At 37.4% G+C, this 21819-nt stretch overlaps 1 protein-coding gene across 1 annotated transcript; it reads left to right on the forward strand.

The window, feature by feature from the left end:
- Positions 1-765: 765 nt before the first annotated feature.
- Positions 766-21261, forward strand: LOC127440050 (fibroblast growth factor 10-like). Its single transcript, XM_051696432.1, has 3 exons — positions 766-1344; positions 18906-19009; positions 20102-21261. The coding sequence occupies exons 1-3, from the start codon at positions 1044-1046 to the stop codon at positions 20291-20293; spliced, it is 597 nt and encodes a 198-aa protein (XP_051552392.1). The 5' UTR covers positions 766-1043; the 3' UTR covers positions 20294-21261.
- The last annotated feature ends 558 nt before the right edge of the window (positions 21262-21819 follow it).

Raw genomic sequence — 21819 nt, forward strand, 5'->3', positions numbered from 1 at the left:
GTGGGATTCCCCCCCCCAATTATCTCTATGCCCCATTAACTTACATTGTAAGTGCCTCACTGAAACCCAGGTTTTTGCTTAAAGTAGAGGCAAGTGGAAAATAATGTTTTGTGGTAATCAACATTATGCCACAAATGCTGTCCACTTGTATTGAACCCGGAATATCCCTTTAAATTAAACATGCCTTGGTTCTTTTAAAATAACACTCAACATTATCCACAGAATAGCATCTTATGTGCAACAGAGACCAACAACACACAAAGAAAACAAATGTCTGATGCTAAACCTTGACTTTCCTCTCAACTTCCCTTGAAACATTCCCTAGTTAGACCTGCACAGTTTAAACGCAAGGTGAAAGAGAAATTATCAAAAGCTAATAGAAAAGAAAATATGACAATACTGAAACCTTATCAAACTAAAGGCATCTTATCTTCAGATGGGATCAATCAATCCTGCCCTCTGGTGAGGTTTGTTCATCTTTGTAAGCATCTAAGCTCTTTTCCTAATCCGCTATCAAAGAGCTGGAGATAACGGCCATTCACAAAAAAGCCCTATCAGACATACCCCGTACCTACAGACCCTGAACAGAGGGAATTCAGCGGGGGAAACACAACAAGGAGGCACGAAAATGTGTGAGAATGGAGGAAGGGTTGTAGGATGACAGACAGGATTAGGGAGGGAGTAGAGAGAGTGAGAGAGAGAGAGAGAGAGCAGCATTTTTATGACCCTCCTGGTGGTAAGAAGATCATTTTAAGGAGACAGGATGCCAAGAACAAGTTCATTTTGAGGTTCAACCATGGACTAATCCACTCATTTTTCCTTGGAAATGCAAGAAGACTTGACAGAATGACTTGGACAATGATAATGATTCCCAAATTGGATTAATAACACATATTTTTGTCTATTTAAGAGCATAAACATCTAAGACTGGCTGTTCAACAGAATTCCCCAACTTTAAGGTTCCTTCACTGGATGACAGAGTCATATTTAGAGTTCTTTTGGGGTGAGGAGCACCCATGCACATTCCTTGACCAGCATGTTCCATGTGGAGTACCATGAGGAGATGGACTGTGAGTAACGGTGTGTCTGCATGCTGGTCGCTGTTTGTACTGTACCTTCTCGCCGCCTCCGTGATCCACGTGTCCACTGTCACCTGTCGCAGCGCGTGTCGTTTGCACCGGGCGCACCGGGTCGCCAACACCTCATCCGGCCGGCATGTGCGCAGCTACGTACATCTGCAGGGAGACGTGCGCCAGAGGAAACTCTTCTCCTTCCAGAAGTTCTTCCTCAGGATCGGGAAAGATGGGAGTGTGAACGGCACCAAGAGTAAAGACGATCCATACAGTGAGTTCTGTCGTTACTGTATTAAAGTAAAGGGATTATTGAGAAGTGCACATAATTATGGCATAGATGCAAAACATCCTGATGTAAAATTGGATTTAGAGTGCAGACTGTTGGGAAAATTCTCCATTAATTTATCATGAATAACAATAGTAATTTGGTTTTAAATGGAGCTTACACTTTCTAGGTAACATTTTACAATAAGGTTGCATTTGTTAACAATATGCATTAGGGATCAATAACTAACTATGCATAATACATTTTAACAGCATTTATTAATCTTGGTTAATATTAATTAACAATTAATAACTGTTCATTGTTAGTTCATAATGCATTAATTACTATTAACCTTTACAACGTTTAATGTAAACATGTATTAGTATGTGTTGAAATTAACATCAACCAAGATTAATAAATGCTGTCCAAGTATTGCTCATTGTTAGTTCAGGTTAGTTCATACAACATTAAAAAATGGTAACAAATACAACTTTTAATTTTTAATTATTTTTTTTATTATTCATTTTATTTTTAAAGTATTTAATTTATTTTAATTTAAAAATGTATTAGTTGCCTACATGTTTAAATTAAGAGTATCCGAGTTTAATAATGCTAAAAAAATGATTGTTCATTATTAGTTCAGTTTAACTAATGTATTTAAGGAAAGTGTTATCACTTTCTTATGTAATGATTACCAAACAGTAGTTTATTATATAAATGTAGGTAGGCACATTAATATATATAAATGTATAAATCAATGTTTAATGACATTTTTAACAGTTTGAATGTACACTAACTAATGATATGTAAAAAAAATAAATAAATACATTAGTAAACATGGACTAACATTGAACAATACAGAACTTATTATCTTTGTTTATGTTGATTTCAACATATACAAACACATTTTTAAATTCAAAAGTTGTATATGTTAACATTAGGTAATGCACTAACATGAACTGAACAATTGTATTTTATAAACTAACATTAACAAAGATCAAGAAATATATTGTTCATTGTTAGTTCATGCATTTACTAATGTTAACAAATGTAACCTTATTAAAAAATGATAAATTATATTTGATATCAAATAATATAAAAAATATATTTTATGATGATATATTACAAGTATAATGCAATAATGTTCAGATAGTTAATATAAAGTGTTATTCATTAACATCTCAGGAATAATAATATAAATTCAACACGCAACCCCCATAAATGAAATATTGGAAATAATTTGTTAGGTCTTTAACAATAAAACAAAAACATAAGAAAACATTTAAATGCAATTTTAATTGTAACTAATTATCTGTTATTATGTTATTACATTGTTATTAATAGGGGTTATTGACTGTATTGTGTCTTTTGCCATTAATTATGGCTAAACAAAACATTATAATTTGAAATTAGAATCCACACTGTTTGGAAAGTTCTTCTGAATCACTCAGGATTAATATGAATTTGATAATTAAACCACATAAATGAAAAATTGGAAATACTTGCTAATATTATAAAGTGTTGTTGAAAGTTCTTCACAAACAACTCAGGAAAAATAATATTAATTCTATATGCAACCCCCATAAATTCAAATAAATCAAAGTTTACTTCTTAAGATTTAACTAACATTAATCTAACCCTAACCGATGTAACTATCTGTTAAGCATTATATAATCCTTTTTTTTTTTTTAGCTAATGTTCTTAATGGAAGTTATCATTAAGTGTTAATACATAAGTGTCATTTGGTGGAAAAACATTGTGATATGAAATATTCCATACTGTTTGGAAAGTTCTCATTAACCACTCAGGAATAATATTAATTCAATAATTAACCCCCTTAAATGAAGTATGCATAACAATAAATCATGTTTTAATCTTAACAAACATTATATGATGCTTAACAGATCAACAGTGCATTCATTAAAATTTGATTATGTGAAGATATTTTAATGAAAATAGCATGACATTTCCATTTGAGTGTACATGAATCTGCTAAGCGTTAGTGTTAAAAACATTATACTAACAAAACACCTTGATGCAAATTGTTTTAAGTGTGCACACCATTGTAAAACATGTTAATGAACCACACAAGAATAATAATACACATTTTTGGCTCTTTAAAAGAAATGAACTGTTCTAATTAATTTAACAAATTAAATGGACCGTTTGAGGAATGGGGCCATTGGGTGATTATATCGCCCTTATGTCCTGACACCCAGAAATCTGAGTGCAATTAACCCACGCATTGGCACAAATGCTTTGTTTTTTTCCCAGACACAGAAAAGGAAATATCATTTATAAGACTGATCAAGGGGTCTGCTTGGCAATCCCTAAGAGACCTACTAAAGCATCACTTTATAAGGCGCATATTGTATTGTTTTTTTTTAAAGTCGGTCAGAGAGATGCAGAATGTGCTTTCTGTGTTTTACACAGAGCAAGTTAATTAGCCATTACTCATCTGGAGCCCATTTGCAGATAAGGGTCTTCCTGTTTCCGCTGTGTGTGTGTTTGTGTGTGTGTGTGTGTGTGTGTGTTTGCCTGCTGTTCCACTCTGAAATCTCTTTGTTTTAAAGGCCATGAGATTTTACTAGATTTTTACTATATCTCATAGTTACTCCCCATAAGGAAAAAAGGCCCAAGAGATCTCTTTAACATTGCAATCGTTTCTCCTAGACAGCTATGAGATTAAATGGAAAGCAAATGGATTCTTGTGAGTAAACAACGACAGAATCTGGGATAATATGTTGATCACCTGAAAACAAATCGGTGATTATTGTCACATTTGTTACAGTATACTTAACTCTCCTAGTAAAAGATCTTTGACTTAATCTGATGTTTAGTTCTCTCATGAGACTCTTTATGGATTGTTCACACTGAGAGCACGAAAGTGAGAACATGTGTATCGTCACTGCTATTCCTAAAACACACTCAAACACACACACTAACATGAGCTAACTCTAGACATAAGGGCAACCAGCTGTGCTGTACACCACTTCAATTAGCTACTTGTACTTTGTGAATAAATGAGTTGTTAAATTTAAAAAGACAAAGTAAAGAAATGGCACGTTGCTTTGAAGAAATGTATGTTGTTTGACTTAAGCAGAGTGTAGATTTGCTCCGTCTGGTTGAGTGTTTTGTGTCAGTGGTGTTATCAGTGAAGAGGCTATCAGGAGGAAACTCACACACACACACACACACACACATACTGACAGACACTTCCTCTCAATGCCTGATCACCCCTGAAGGCTTGATTGCATGTTTACACAGGCAGATGTCACACTGATCTTTTCATTTTCATGTGATGTCTCTATAAACTCTAAGTATTAGAATGAAGTTTTGAGGGGGGCCTGGGTAGCTCAGCAAGTAAAGACACTGACATCCACACCTGGAGTCGCAGGTTCGAATCCAGGGCATGCTGAGTGACTCCAGTCAGGCTTCCTAAGCAACCAATTGGCCCTGTTGCTAGGGTGGGTAGAGTCATGTTGGGTTAACTTCCTCATGGTCACTATAATGTGGTTCTTGCTCCGCCACCCGGATTGAGGTGAGTCACTATGCCACCACGAGGACTTAGAGTGCATTGAGAATTTGGCATTCCAAATTGGGGAGAAAAGGGGAGAAAATCAAAAAAAAAAGTTTTGCGAAGAGTGTTTTTGGTAGTGGTTGACGGATTGGATTTTTCAGTTGCTGATATCAATAGATTTGATAGGGGTGGACAGTGGAAGATGTAATGCTCATATATGTTTGATATAGACTTTAATATGCAGAGAAATTAAACTATGTGTATTAGCCATTGAGCCCATTTACATGCACACCAATATGCTGATAACTTCCAAAAATCAGCTTATTTTAAAAAATCTGACAAAGCAAGAAAACCGCTTTTACATGAGATTTAATATGAGTTATTTTCTGCTTTTGACATCAAACCATAAAGAGGCATGCGCACAACACGTGCGTACATTGGATAGGCCAGTAAGAACGTGAAATCTGGAAAATCTACGATCGGTGTCGATCTGTTTATTCTTCAGCGTTTATGACCTTAAACTGATGAAGGAAAGACATTTAATACATTTACATGACCACACATGTTGTTGTTTTTTAAAGCGTAATCTGTGTAACAACATGCATGTAAACATGATCTTTGACTAGGCTGTTGGTGGATTTTGGAAATGACACAAGCAAGAGTTAACGCTTCTGTTAATCGGGCAAGCAGCCATCTTTATTGGCCAATGCGATAATCAGATTAATCTCACTGTGAATTCGGCTACAGTAGGTTGAAATTTCTTGAGCTAAACTTGGCCTGTGCTTACATTTACCACTGTGAAGCACTGCCCCCAGTGGCTGATGTGGGACGTGTTTTTGATTGGAAGGGCACATTTGAGCTCCATTTTCTGTTTGAAATGTCCACAGGGGTGCCAAAAGCAAGGGTGTAGATTTGGTTTGAAAGTTGGCAGGGACATACAGCAAGGATAAAATTCAAAATGTTGGTATTAAGAAAATGCGAGAAAGTCAGTCAGGTAATATAAGCAAAATAACAATATTACCTTATAGAACAAGTCTCATATCTTATTTATCTGGCCCACCATATTAAATATTAGCCTTTTTTTAAAGAATTTCTAAAGAACAAACAACATACAGTAAGAACTGACCACTAGGGCTGCACGGTGATATGGAATAAACTTGGATAATATGCAGTGATATGCGATGTGATAAACCTTGGATTAATGGGTCAAAATAAAATGTTTCTTTTTCAAGAAGATTTAACTCGAGATAATAATATCCAAGGGACATATTTTGATTTTATTTTTTACTGGACATAAAGTGATATTCTGTAAAATGTATTATCCACCATTAAACAAATGGAAATCTAAACAAATTGTAAATTAACAATTTGCATGTGCAAAATGACATCACAAAATAAACAGAGTACTGACATTTTATCCACTTTCTGCTTTCCAACTCACCTCACTCCCAAATAATCTTTTCTCATATTGCTTATTGATACAGTATATGCTTAGATTTTTGTCTGAAAAAGTAGGCCTCCTGAACAAAGCAGCCTTTAGGCTTAGCCTACAATTAATGACCTTATCACAAATGCCTTGTTTTATTGACAAAACAGAATCGGAAGAATCATAACCAGAATGAGCTTTATTGCCAAGTATGCTTACACATACAAGGATTTTTTCTTGGTGACAGAAGCTTCCAGTGCACAAACAATACAACAACAAGACAGAGATAATAAAAAATAGAATAAAAATAAAAAGCGAATAGAAAATATAAGTATATATAGAAATACACAATAAGATATGTACAAATACAAATCTGTTATATGCAGATAGTGCAAGGGAATGTTGTATAAATATAAATAGACTAAGCTGTGTATTTCACATAATTATTGCTCAGTGAGGCAGTTTTAACTGTTCATGAGATGGATAGCCTGAGGGAAAAAAACTGTTCTTGTGCCTGATGGTTCTGGTGCTCAGTGCTCTGTAGCGCCAGCCAGAAGGCAACAGCTCAAAAAGTTAGTGGGCAGAGTGAGTGGGGTCCAGAGTGATTTTTACAGCCCTTTTCCTCACTCTGGAAGTGTACAGTTCTTGAAGGGATGGCAGGGGGCAACCAATAATCCTCTCAGCAGTCCAAACTGTCCTTTGTAGTCTTCTGGTGTCCGATTTCATAGCTGAACCAAACCAGACAATTATTAAAGTGCAGAGGACAGACTCAATGACTGCTGAGTAGAGCTGTATCAGCAGCACCTGTGGCAGGTTGAACTTCCTCAACTGGCAAAGGAAGTACAACCTCTGCTGGGCCTTTTTCACAGTGGAGTCAATATGGGTCTCCCACTTCAGGTCCTGTGAGATGGTAGAGTCCAGGAACCTGAATGACTCCACTGCTGCCACAATGCTGTTCAGAATGGTGACCAGGGTCAATGTTGGGGTGTTCCTCCTAAAGTCCACTATCATCTCCACTGTTTTGAGCGTGTTCAGCTCCAGGTTGTTTTGACTGCACCAGAGAGCCAGCTGTTCAACCTCCCTTCTGTATGCAGACTCATTGTCATCCTGGATGAGGCCGATGACAGTAGTGTCATCTGCAAACTTCAGGAGCTTGACAGAGGGGTCCTTGGCGGTGCAGTCATTTGTGTTCAGGGAGAAGAGTAGTGGGAAGAGCACACATCCCTGGGGGACATCAGTGCTGATCGTTCAGTTGCTGGAAGTAAATTTACCCAGTCTCACTAACTGTTGCCTATCTGTCAGAAAGCTGGTGATCCACTGACAGATAGAGGTGGGAACAGCGAGTTGGTGTAATTTAGTCCAGTGAATAGCTGGGATGATGGTGTTGAAAGCCAAATTGAATTCCACAAAAAGGATCCTTGCGTATGTTCCTGGTCTGTCCAGATGTTGCAGGATATGATGCAATCTCATGTTGACTACATCATCCACAGACCTGTTTGCTCGATAAGCAAATTTAAGGGAATCCAGAAAGGGTCTATCAAATGACTTCATGAACACAGACTTCAGAGCGATGGGTCTGTAGTCATTAAGTCCTGTGATTTTAGGTTTCTTTGGAAAGGGATGGTGGTGGAGCATTTGAAGCTGCAGGGAACTTCACACTGCTCCAGTGATCTGTTGAAGATTTTTGTGAAGATGGGGGCCCGCTGATCTGCACAGGATTTTAGACAAGTGGGTGAAACACTGTCTAGGCCCTGTGCTTTCCTTGTCTTTTGTTTACGAAAGACCCGGCACATATCCTCTTCACAGATCTTAAGTGTAGGTTGAGTAACAGGAGGGGGGTTGCAGGAGGTGTTGATGTTTGTGTGAAGTGAAGGTCAGAGTGGGTGTGGGGTGTGAGACTGGGCTTTTCTAATCTACAATAAAACAAATTCAGGTCGTTAGCCAGTTGTTGATTCCCTACAGTGTTGGGGGATGGTGTCTTGCAGTTAGTAATGTCTGGGGGGCCTGGGTAGCTCAGCGAGTATTGATGCTGACTACCACCCCTGGAGTCACGAGTTCGAATCCAGGGCATGCTGAGTGACTGCAGCCAGGTCTCCTAAGCAACCAAATTGGCCCGGTTGCTAGGGAGGGTAGAGTCACATGGGGTAACCTCCTCATGGTCGCAAAAATATGTGGTTCTCGCTCTCGGTGGGGCATGTAGTTAGTTGTGCATGGATGCCGCGTAGAATAGCGTGGGCCTCCACATGCGCTATGTCTCCACACTAACACTCTCAACAAGCCATGTGTTAAGATGCACTGATTGACGGTCTCAGACGCAGAGGCAACTGAGATTCGTCCTCCGCCACCCGGATTAAGGCGAGTCACTACGACACAACGAGGACTTAGAGCGCATTGGGAATGATAACATCGTGACAACACCGTTTATGCCCTGCTTCAGAAGAGGTAGGGCAATCATTTACACATTAATAATTATACTAAGGACATTTAATAGTTGTTAAAATGAAAATAAAAACACAGTATAAAGTATTTTCTGTGTGGTAAAATTGCGCCAAATGTTGGTCGAGACATTTTCGATCTCCTGAAAGTTGGGAGGGACATGTTCATATCATCCCTACCTAAAATTACACCTATGGCCAAAAGTGAGTTTTTACACGCAAATGAACTTTCACCATTGTCAGTTTTACTTACGCCTCCCTTGTTCATATTACTAAAAAAATTCATGTAACCAAGCAAACTTCATGTAAACCAAAAAATATTAACTGAGTTGCATTCGTCATTGTTTATGCAAACGCAATTACTTTCTGGTTTCAATACAGTACCAGAACCCGGGTCTCTGATGCATTTGACTCAACACACTGCAGGAAAAGATAAACGCTCTTGAACTGATGCAAAGATGTCTAATGGGGGATGCCGCTTGTCAGTAACTCGGCAGAATGGGGTCAGTGTCAGGGCACTGGAATATTCGGCAGCAGGATGTCAACTTCCCCAGTTATCATGTTGCGATAATATGAAAAAATGGCCAATTAACAGCCGATTTATCGCCTGGCCGATATAGTGGTTTGTAACTAGTTTTCGGAACTTGGAATGTTTTCACACTGTCACTCTATACCTCTATAATATATTTCCCTATCTTGAATTTTCATAACACACATATTGTGCACCATATCCTGTGCTTGATTTTCAGCATTATGAATACATCAGAGTAAGAAACACTGGAAGTGGAACAGTGTAGCCACTGTTAGCTTTGCAGGCAGAGTTTCATGAATGGCGTGATGTGAATATATCACATCAAAGGTGAGTGTCTTTTACGTTCAGCAATGGGTGCAGACAAAAGAATAATCCTCGGCGGGTGAAATTACTCTGGTCTTAATACCGCAGATCCACTGTTCTGGGAAATGGATACTGCTGTAGTTATGCTGGCCTAAGGTAAAACAAGATTTTGGAAAGACGCCCCTTTTGAGGTGCCTCTGAATGATGTCACACTCATGAAAAGTAAGCCTTTGCTAGGAAAGAGAGAGACAATAGGTTTGCGAGGGGTGTGATATCATTCTGATGGCTGTTGTGCAAAAATGTTCGATATTTGTGATGATGTTCAGTGGAAATCAATGGAGAAAATCCCCCCCCAAAAAAGAAAAAGAAATGCCTTCTTAAAGTTCAAATGAAATATTAATTGACTGAATAATTGTTTACTTTCTTAATGAACTTTCATCAAAATCTAATGACTTGCTCCACCTCTGAAACGACTTTCCTTTTTGGCTGATGTCACCAGCTATTCTCCAACCACCTGTCATAAAGATTTTATCCCTGCCCTACTGTTTCATTTGCAAACAATTTTGTTGAATTTAAGATTGCACATTTACATTTTTTTACATTAAGTTGGTAAGTGGAACAGAAAACATTATGTGTAGCTTACGGCTGTAACACCTTTTGTAATTGTATTATATAAAAGTTGATTTTTTTTTTCTTTCTCCTATTGCTGCTTAATATGAAGACACAACTACAATTAAGCCATTCGTAGAAGTATTCCCCCAAATACTGTAAAACTGTGGCTCATTGGCTCTGTCAAAACATTGCTCTGTTTGTCCCAGTCATACCAGTAACCTTATAAAAGCCATCCATTTAAATCTACATGGAGAGGGTGCCCTCATGGGGGCTGCCATGTTATAATCACATGACCAGTCAAATACTAATCACTTAAAGGGATAGTTCACTCAAAATTTTTAATTCTCTCATTATTTACTCACACTCATGCACTCCCAGATTTGTATGACTTTCTTTCTTCTGCTGAACACAAAGAATAATATCTCAGCTCTGTAGGTCCATACAATGCAAGTGAATGTGGTGACCAAAACTTTGAAGGTCCAAAAAGCACATAAAGGGAGCATAAAATAATCCATACGACTCCAGGGGTTAAATCATGTCTTCTCAAGTGATATGATAGGTGTGGGTGAGAAAAATATCAATATTTAAGTCCTTTTTTACTGTAATTTGTCCTCGCTGCCCAGTAGGTGGCGATATGCATGAAGAATGCGAATCGGCAAAAGCAAAAGAAGAAGGTGAACGTGAAAGGGGAGATTTATAGTAAAACAAATGATCTGTTTCTCACCCACACCTATTATATCAATTTTGAAGATATTGATTTAACTACTGGGGTTGTATGGATTACTTTCTGCCGTCTTTATATGTTTTTTGACCTTCAAAATTCTGCCCACCATTTACTTGCATTGTATGGACCTACAGAGCTGAAATATTCTTCTAAAAATCTTTGTTTGTGTTCTGCAGAAGAAAGAAAGTCATACACATCTGAGATGGCATGAGGGTGAGTAAACGATGAGAGAATTTTCCTTTTTGGGTAAACTATACCTTTATTTTCAGTTACCGTCCTGTTATTGGACACTTTCACTCATGGATTAAATTAATTATGGCTGACTGTGAATTGTGAATTTCTACAATGACATTGATAACTGAAAACATTTGAATTGAAATATGCTGCACCCACACCATAGCTGTCAGTGTTAAGTCCAAGATGGCATGCTTAAAAAAATTACTTTAAAGCTGGTTGTATAAGAATGTCTCACAATGACTTTTTCATTCGATGCTAAAACATTAATATATTTTATACTTTTATTTTCAAACTAAAATGTTTTGCTGGTGTCCTACATTGAGTATGGTCTCCTTCAATATATAAATTGAATTGAATGTGGGCCTAAAGGTCTCCAATAATGTGATCAGTCTAATGATTATAGCACAGTGGGGGGTGTTAAACACAGCGTCTGGCCTGTGCTTGTGAGAGACTCGAACAGATTTATAGTGTTTTATGGGGATTCCAGTGTAAAAGTGTCCCACGTGCTTCCTCCAGCCCTGATTCTGTTTGATAAAGCAGCAGTCTGCTGTCTGTGTGTGAATGGAACTGTTTCAAGCTAATGCTGAGTCAGGGTGCTTGTCAGTCTGCTCCCTAGCTCCCTATGTCGTGAATCAGCATATCATGAACACAAATGCAAGCTCTGGCAAGGGTGTTCATCCACTAAACAACACAGCTGTTATTGTTCATCCACTGAACAACACAGCTGTTATTAATCAGCAACATGGCTGTATATATATATATATATATATATATATATATATATATATATATATATATATATATATACACACACACACACAATTTCCAGTGTAAATATTCAAAAGTACAGTGTTATTATGAAAGATAAATTACATAAGTAAAGGAATAAAATATAAAGGAGTGTAATTTTAACCTTCTTTTAACAACTCCAACATTTAAAAAAATGTTGCACTTTCATGGTAATTATGAATGAAAGACATTACAAACAACATATCTTTTAAACAGAAATTAAGGCTTTGTCTTCATAGTTTTGCACTTGTGCTCGTCTTCTATTGACCTGAAAGACATCAGAATGACAACGTTTCTGATTAGGCAACATAGTGAGCAATGTTGTTCCCTGGTTTTTACGGTGCGTTCTGGAAATTTTTAAGGAGCGAACATTTTAGTGCACTGGAACTATTTTGCGACTGAGACAGCCCTAAATATGTCAGACTCTGATCAGTACCCTGACTACCAACTAGGGATTGAGACAATGATGTTTCTTTGAAATTTTCGATGAATTTTAATTTATACTCCTGCATTGAATTCAAATGTGTCACTCATGTAATAAAGGCATGGCTGCTCTAACAGAATGTACAAAAAAGTACCATGGTACTACACTGTAAAAAGTGCTAACCTGTTCTACTTGATTTGACCCTTAAAGGGATAGTTCACCGAAAAAGGAAAATTCTCTCATCATTTACTCACCCTCATGCCATCACAGATGTGTATGACTTTCTTTCTTCTGCTGAACCCAAAGAAAGATTTTTAGAAAAATATCTCTGCTCTGTAGGTCCATATAATGCAAGTTAATGGTGATAAGACATTTGTAGCTCCAAAAATCACATAAAGGCAGCATAAAAGTAATCCATAAGACTCCAGTGGTTAAACCTATATCTTCAGAAGTGATATAATAAGTGTGGATGAGAAACAGAACAATATTTAAGTCATTTTTTACCCTAAATCTCCAATTTAACTTTCACTTTCAGATGCAAAAGTGAAAGTGGAGATTTGGAGTACAAAAAGGACTTACATTTTTATCTGTTTCTCACCCACACTTATTACAGTATATCACCTCTGAATATATGGATTAACAATATATGACAAGTAATGGCGTAGCATCACATTACACAGTGCTTTTCACAATACATATAGTTTCAAAGCAGCTAGCAAATAGGGTTTACAAGCCCTAGCGCTGAAGTCATTGTGTATTCTTTGTTAAAGCGAAACATTTAGTTAATTGCTGGTGTTTAGCAGTTTTAAAACCTTCAGTGTAGTTAGCTAGCTAGCAGTTTGTTGTGAAAGTTAGTTACTATTTTTTCTAAAGGGTAGACTGACTGTAGTTTAGCTACTTTAAATTAAAAGCACTTGAGGCTTGAGTAGCTACAGGTTTAATGTAGATCCCCCAAGACTGCTATAGTAGTACCATGCTTTTCTTTGAAGTACCGTACTACCTATGTGTACCATGTAAATGCCATTGTATGCTTTGTAGTACCACAGAGTACCATGTAAATACCATAAATATGGTAATCATTCAGTACCATTGTATGCATCAAAATATTATGGTATTACTATCTGGAACAATCAGTGCGCATCATGGCAGAGTACAGTACTTACTGTTTTGTATGTGTGATTTAAAAATTCAAGCACAGCATCTAATATCCATTTGAGGTTTTAGATTAATTCTGTTTTTAGCCTAACAGATAGCTCACTTTATATGAAAGGGAAGACATTGGTTGTGACAGAATGAACAAGACAAAGTGTATTTATTGCGCCTAAACGTTGATCTACTATCAGATCTTTGAAAGATCATCTAGTTTGTAGACTCAATGCAGGAAGCAGTCAGGATGCTTAAGGGCAGGCATTAGCCGGACGTACAGGAGACCACCAGTACAGAGTAAGATGGCTGCCATGTGTGCTACAGATGGCTTCATGTCTCCACAAACACAATAAAAAAAAAAAAGGCGAACTCCTATTATCTCAGTACAACAACAACAACTGGGCATGATGCAACATTTATTGGTGCGCTAAGCTAACACTGCTTTGTTCATTTTCGGAAACTATTAAGTGTTTATTTTCTTTTTTACACTCTCTAAAACAGCATTTTTAGGCATCATGCTTGCTATAAATTACAGTAGATTTTGGCAGAGCATTGTGGAAAATGCACCTCTGCACAAACAACTGCGTGCCCTGTTCAACGCAGCATTTAGCAATGTGCAACAGAGTGTAGCATACTAAGGAAAACAAGGCAGGGTGCAAAGAAAATCTGGACTGTTTAAATTTGACCTCCTAGTGTGTTTCTTGACATCTGCTGTGACTTTTTTCTCTCTTTTTCTATCTCTTGCAGGTGTTTGGATAGTATATGTTAAGTAAAGGTGCAATTACAAACAGATTTATTGTAATGGCTTGGCTTGGCTTGTTTTGCTCTAAGCTCTCTCTTGTGGTTAGTTAAGTGTTTTTTTTTTTTTTTTTCATTATTACTAATTTCCACATTTTAGAATAATAGTAAAGTCATCGAAACAATGAAATAGCACAAATGGAAGTAAGGGAATTACATAGCAACCAAAAATGCGAAATAAATCAAAGCGTTCTTGTATTTGAACTTCTTCAATGCAGCCAATTTGTGCTTAGATTCCAGTTCTGTCAAGAAACTTCATGAGGTGCATCCTGAGATGCTTTTTTAACTGCATTTATGCTGGACACTTATAGGGTGCTTTTCCATCACTATCTGGTCCAAATATTATAAACTGTTAGTTTTGTAAAGAAATAAGAACAATTTATATTTGACTACTAAATTAATTTCAAGCATTAAGCATAGGCCTTTGATCAAAAGGTTTTGAAGATCATGAAACACATAAATTCAGTCAAGTACTGTATGTCCAAAACCTTTGTCCTGCAGTGTCGCTTTACCTGAGATCTGTGGGATATTCACGAATGCATGTGTGTGTGGAACAAACATATGGCAGGTGTGCATGCATGTCAACCACATATTTTTGCTTAATTTCTCTTGAAACTGTTGGTGGTTCAGGTGTGTGTGTATGGGAGAGCTTCAGTCTGGTTTCTCTCTGCTTTTTGATCACTGGTCATTGATGCTTCTCTAATCCGTTTTACTGTCAGTCTGTCTGTTTTGATGCTTCCTTTCATGCTTTCATCCCAGTGCTGATAATACACTGAACAGTCGGATAGTTTTACCGTCTCACTCGATACCTGCAACCCGAGACCTCGCTTGAGCCACACACACACACACACACACACACACACACTCTCTCTCTCTCTCTCTCTCTCTCTCTGGCACTGCCTGTGCACCTACACGGAAATATTCACTCGCTCATGTTCACACATATTAGTGATGCAACAATATATAGATATTTTGGCTGACAGATAATTACTTTTTTTTTTTTTTTAAAGATAAATGAAATGATAGCTGAAATTATGTATCATTTTAGCCTAGATTATCTAGATATTGATAATATAAAACTAGATTACTACTTAGTTTTTTAGTGTCCTAGATAATAATGTTCTAGATCTAAAATGTTATGTTAATTGATATTTATAAAATGTATTTATTATTGGCCCATATCGGATATATACAGTATATATATATATATATATATATATATATATATATATATATATATATATATATATATATAATTTCTCAATAACATTTAGACATTATATTATGGCATTATATATATATATATATATATATATATATATATATATATATATTTCTCAATAACATTTAGACATTATATTATGGCATTATATATATATATATATATATATATATATATATATATATAATTTCTCAATAACATTTAGACATTATATTATGGCATTATATATATATATATATATATATATATATATATATATATATATATATATATATATATATATATATATATATATATATATATATAGATATATATATATAGATATATATATAAAATAAACTGTATATATATGATATATATGTTAGAAATCAAACAAAATGTTCACTAAATAGTCAAAATTAAATTAACAGTTTTTTTTTACACAATACTTGAAAGGGGAACAAACACTTCTATTAATCAGCCAAGCGATCCCAGTAATCGGAAAATGGCCAAATATCGTCAAATAGTTAGTCTAGCCAATATTTCAGTTTATCACTAATACTGACATGGTCAATTATATATTGTGTACCCCTAACACAGCATAATAAATGTATAATAGCATAACATTAAAACAATAACCACACATGAAAATATCATAGAGCCATATCAATCAGATATATGGGTTGCTGTGGAAGCACCCATCCAGTGCACATCCAGTGTGTCCTTCCCTTTGTAGGGGGCAGCAGAACTGTTTTGAGCGGCAACTTTAGCTGTCATGATAGAAGCATCTTTCAACACATCTTTGCTGATCAAATAGCAGCCTGAACAAACACCCCGTAACTCCAACCTCAGGGTTCACACCCACGACCGGAGGAGGTTATCAGGGACTGATAACCAGGCGTCTCATGGTCCCTTGTGAGAAAGAGAGTGTATGTGTGTCCACTTTGTTGTATTGGGAACTGAACTGAAATGTGCAGGTGAGCAAAGGTCAAGCAAAACGGTTGTTTCACCTCTGACCTCTTCAAACACACACATACACACACACACACACACACACACACACACACACACACACACACACACATACATACACACACACACACTCTCATTGTTTGTTCCTGATGTTCCCACAGTGTTATTCCTTGTGTGAGTTTTAAGCATAACAAGTTTTCCAAACTTGACTTTAACATTTTCTGAAGAAAATGTGAGTGGTGCTTGGCCATACAAAACTGCAACATGATGCTAATGTAACGGTAGCCAGCTGGTACGTGCTGAGCAGTGTGTGTAAACCTCACTCCCCTTGCCTCAAGAGGTGCACTAGCGACTGACGATAGAGGCTGTAGCCTTTAGCCTCCTCGTTACTGCGCCCACCTCCCATGCTGGAGACACTCGGAGCAGGTTGAGCAGGACCAGTTACATCATGATATTGTGGGTTGTTGCTAGGGAGATGCTATGTGATTGCTGATGTGTTCTAGTTGATTGCTAGGGTGTGGCTGTATGCTTGCTAGGATGTTGTGGGTTGTTGTTAGGGAGATGCTATGTGGTTGTTGAGGTGTTCTAGTTGATTGCTAGGGTGTGGCTGTATGCTTGCTAGGATGTTGTGGGTTGTTGCTAGGGAGTTGCTATGTAGTTGCTGAAGTGTTCTAGGTGGTTGTTAGGGTGTTGCTGGATGGTTGCTGGGATGTTGTGGGTTGTTGCATGGGAGATGCTAAGTGGTTACTGAGGTGTTCCAGGTAGTTGCTAGGATGTTGTGGGTTGTTGTTAGGGAGTTGCTATGTGGTTGCTGAGGTGTTCGAGGTGGTTGCTAGGGTGTGACTGGATGGTTGCTAGGGTGTTGTGTATTGTTGCCAGAGCATTGCTAAGTGGTTGCTACGGTGTTCTAGATGGTTGTTAGGGGGGGGTTCTATGTGGTTGCTAGTGTGTTGTGGGCTGTTGCTTGAGCGTTGATATGTGGTTGCTAAGATGTTCTAGGTGGTTTCTTGGGTGTGGCTTGGTGGTTGCTGGGCTGTTGTGGGTTGTTGCTAGGGAGTTGTAATGTGGTTGCTGAGGTGCTCTAGGTGGTTGTTAAGGTGTGGCTGGGTGGTTTCTTGGGTGTTGTGGGTTGTTGATAGGGCGTTGCTATGTGTTTGCTAAGGTGTTTTAGGTGGTTACTAGGGTATGGCTGGGTGGTTGCTAGGGTATTGTGGATTGTTGCTAGTGTGTTGCTATGCGATTGTTAAGATGTTCTAGGTGGTTGCTAAGGTGTGGCTGGGTGGTTGCTAGGGTGTTCTGTGTAATTACTAGGGAGTTGCGATGTGGTTGCTAAGGTGTTCTAGGTGGTTACTAGGTTGTGACTGAGTGGTTACTAGGGTGTAGAGGGTTGTTGCTATTGCATTGCTATGTGGTTGCTAAAATGTTCTAAGTGGTTGCTAGGTTGTGACTTTGTGATTGCTAGGGTGTTGTCTGTTGCAAGGGAGTTGCTGTGTGGTTGCTAAAGTGTTCTAGGTGGTTACTACGTTGTGGCTGGGTGGTTGCTAGGATGTTGTTGGTTGTTACTAGGGAGTTGCTATATGGTTGCTTAGATGTTCTAGGTGGATGCTAGGGTGTGGCTGGGTGGTTGCTGTGGTGTTTTGAGTTGTTGCTAGGGTGTTGCTCTTTTGTTGTTAAGATGTTCTAGGTGGTTACCAGGGTGTGGCTGGGTGGTTGCTGGGGTGTTGTGGGTTGTTGCTAGGGTGTTGCTATGTAGTTGCTAAAATGTTCTAGGTGGTTGCCAGGGTGTGGCTGGGGTGTTGTGGGTTGTGGCTAGGGTGTTGCTATGTGATTGCTAAGATGTTCTAGGTGGTTGCCAAGGTGTGGCTGGATGGTTGCTAGGAAGTTGCAATGTAGTTGCTGAGGTGTCCTAGGTAGTTGGTAGGTTGTGGCTGGGTGGTTGCTAGGGTGTTGTGGTTTGTTGTTAGGGAGTTGCTATGTGGTTGCTTGGGCATTTTGCGTGGTTGCTTTCTGGCCCAAATCAAAATACCCACCCCCATGTCTCTGTGACATTCTGGTTTCTAGTTATGGTTTGGAAATTTACTTTAATTAATGCTATGTTTTATTATCTGCTGGGAAGTAAAATCATAACTAAATTACTTTAGTGATTTAAAAATAATAGCAGAAATGTAAAAGCACACCTCTCCTCAGTAGGAAGAACAATTTGAGGTATCATTCATATCTGTATCACAAACGGTGATGGACGAGTTATATGACAAAGTTGAATATTTAGAGTTAGGGGTTTATTTAAATCCCTAACCCTAAGTATGAGCAACATGAATAGTGATCCTTGCCTTAAGCCAGGCAAGCCTGAGAATATATATATAATTATTGTTTTTCAGGTTTTGCACTCTTTCGGCTGAAATCATCTAGATCATTTCATGCATTGGTAATATGTGTTGTGTATTTCAGGTATTCTGGAAATCACATCAGTGGATGTTGGCATTGTTGCCATCAGAGGTCTCGGAAGTAATCACTACTTGGCTATCAGCAAGAAGGGAAAGTTGCATGGAGTGGTGAGTATCTTTTACCAAACATCCGTAAAACTCCAGCCATGGTTGTGCATTTTTGGCCAGTGGTTGTGAACTGATTTTGCTTCGGGACCCAGATTTGACATTGGATATTAAATGGCGACCCAAGACATTACTAAAACTAATTATTGTACAAAAATGTCTCTAAAATCAAACATGGAATGTGTTAATATTGCCATGAACTCCATAGGCTCAAAAATATGCAAAACTAATAACATGGCATAGTCTGTATAGGAAAATTGCCAATTTTGTAAATGGGTGTTTCTTCAATTTCAGGCACTTTTAGTGGATTTCTAGAAAATAAAGTCTTGTTAATGCATTCTTCACACTCTCACTAGTTTATTTTATTTTTCTACTAACAATGTCCAATAGTGTATGTACTTGCATCACTGGAGATTTATGTAATTTTTGTCATTTTTTCAGAAAGTCATTAAAATTCCCACCATAGTGTCATTTCCAGCACATCTAAAATTCTGTATTGTGTTTATTAGGATTTCCTAACATTTGTAACTTTTTTAAAAATAAAATGGCCAACTCCTTCATCTTGCTAAGTCTAATTTCATATGTTTTGTGTCCTACGTACACACAATTAAATCATATATCCACTATTTTTGCATAATTTGGCAAAAGAACAGCTTGATTGGAATGATGCACAATAAAAATACTGATACTTACCTTTGAATTTTCATTGTTTTCTTCAAACAGTACTTTTCTCATATTTCCTCTTAAGCATGCTCTTTACTGACATTTTTGTTGACTTGGTTAACAAGTACATTAACTTTTGAAAATACTTGATTAGGGACTAAATTGTCTGGTGTTGTGAAAAATTTTGATAGAAATCATTTTCACGCAATAAATATTGAAATGGTTTATGTTTGTTTACAGCTGGTTCAGGGTGGTCATTTAAAGTCATAAGGTGGTAGGCCATCTTGGTCAAGCTGGTTAGAAATAGTAGACCATCTTGGACCAGCAGAAAATACAGCTACTATGTTTCAGAATCCAACTTGTACTAGGTTTAACCTGGTTTCCCCAGACTGAACAGAAAATGTAATCAGCTATTTGCTTTGTGTGTTTCAGAGAAACTACGGTATAAACTGTCATTTGAAGGAGCGCATCGAGGAGAACGGGTATAACACATACGCATCTGCACAGTGGAAGAACAAGAGACGGCAGATGTTTGTCGGTCTGAGCACACATGGAAGGCCTCTCCGTGGGAGAAAAACACGCAGGAGGAACACAGCGACACACTTCTTGCCCATAGTGGTGTGACCTTTCGTGTTCATAACACTGACGGGACAGAGAGAGATCAAAGCGAGATGAAGAGAAAGACTTTCTCCATGTACGACTCTCTCTGTAGCAGCTGCAGTCCTTTAAAATGAGTTCGTGTTTGTTCGCTCCTTTGTTGCTCTACAGTTCATGGCACTAGATGAGATGCACCAACTGATATTAAGTGGTAAACATGTGCAACAGAGCCAGATCAATTAATGTGTTTTCATTCCATTTTGAGGCAAATCGGTTATCTAAGTTTTGGGTTATGTGTGAAAGAGTTTTCTTCAAGCTTTTAATAACAGAATCACATTTCTAAAAAGGTCTGTTTACTTTTATTTGTAATGGACGGCAGAATTCTTGTAGGAGTGGCTCTAAAGCTACATGCACCACACAGAAAGATGGTGAGAGAGAGAAACTTGGTATACAGGGGCCCTGAAAGTATATGGACATTTAAGCTGCACTTAAAAATGTATGAATGCTATTGCATTAGATAACAATATATCAACCCAAGTGGCATTTTTTATTAAAGAAACATAACACAAGCACACTTTTCAAACAGCACAATTCACCAAAATACTTTTGTTAGATTTTAAATGATAAAACAATTAATTTAATGTTTTAAAGTGTATATTTGGATACTTTTTGGTTGTCAAAAGTTAGTGGAACATGTTCATAGTTAATGTGATGAACTACTCCTGCGGTTACTCATCTTGGGAACCTGTATTTTGTTATCTAATAATGCATTGACACTCATACATTTTAAAGTGTGGTTAAAGTGTCCAAATACTTTTTGGGTGCACTGTATATATATATCAAACATTTGTATCTGTGCTAAAAACTGTTCTGCTTTGAAAGAAATTATTTATTTGTATTGTATTTAAGTAAAATACTCTAAAAACGTATTAAAAACATATCAAATGGATAACAATCGTCTATTTCCTTTTAAATAAAATCTATTTTGTTATCTTCCTGGATAGCAGCTTGTTCTGTGTTTTGTTAAGTTTCTTATTCTGACAGGTTTCGGCCTGGAGGAAACATCTGAGTTTTACAAGAACATGTTCTGGTGACATTTGAACCTGAAAATCAGAAGAAATGTTTTTTCAAAAAAGTAATGGTTCTCAGATTATTTTATTCAGGATAAGGGCACCCGGCAGGGTTGCCCTCTTTCCCCATTATTGTTCTGTCTTGCCCTGAAACCATTAGCAACCGCAATAAGAAAGGAGGATGATTTACCAGGGGTGGTGGCGGGAGGTGTGGCACATAAGCTTTTGCTTAACGCAGATGATATTTTATTATTTGTCTCCGGCCCTACTAGATCTATGCCTTGACTCCACAGAATTATTAATTCCTTTTCCAAATTCTCAGCATACAGAGTCAATTGGTCTAAATCTGAAGCTTTGGCTCTGACAGCATACTCCTGGTAACGGCTTTTCAGCCGGGCACCTTCCAGAGGCCTAGACAGGTCATTAAGTATTTTGGTATTTTATTCCCAGCAAATTTGTGTGATTTAGTTAGAGTTAATTTTG

The sequence above is a fragment of the Myxocyprinus asiaticus genome, chromosome 4 (genome assembly GCF_019703515.2).
Source record: "Myxocyprinus asiaticus isolate MX2 ecotype Aquarium Trade chromosome 4, UBuf_Myxa_2, whole genome shotgun sequence".
Classification (NCBI taxonomy): domain Eukaryota; kingdom Metazoa; phylum Chordata; class Actinopteri; order Cypriniformes; family Catostomidae; genus Myxocyprinus; species Myxocyprinus asiaticus.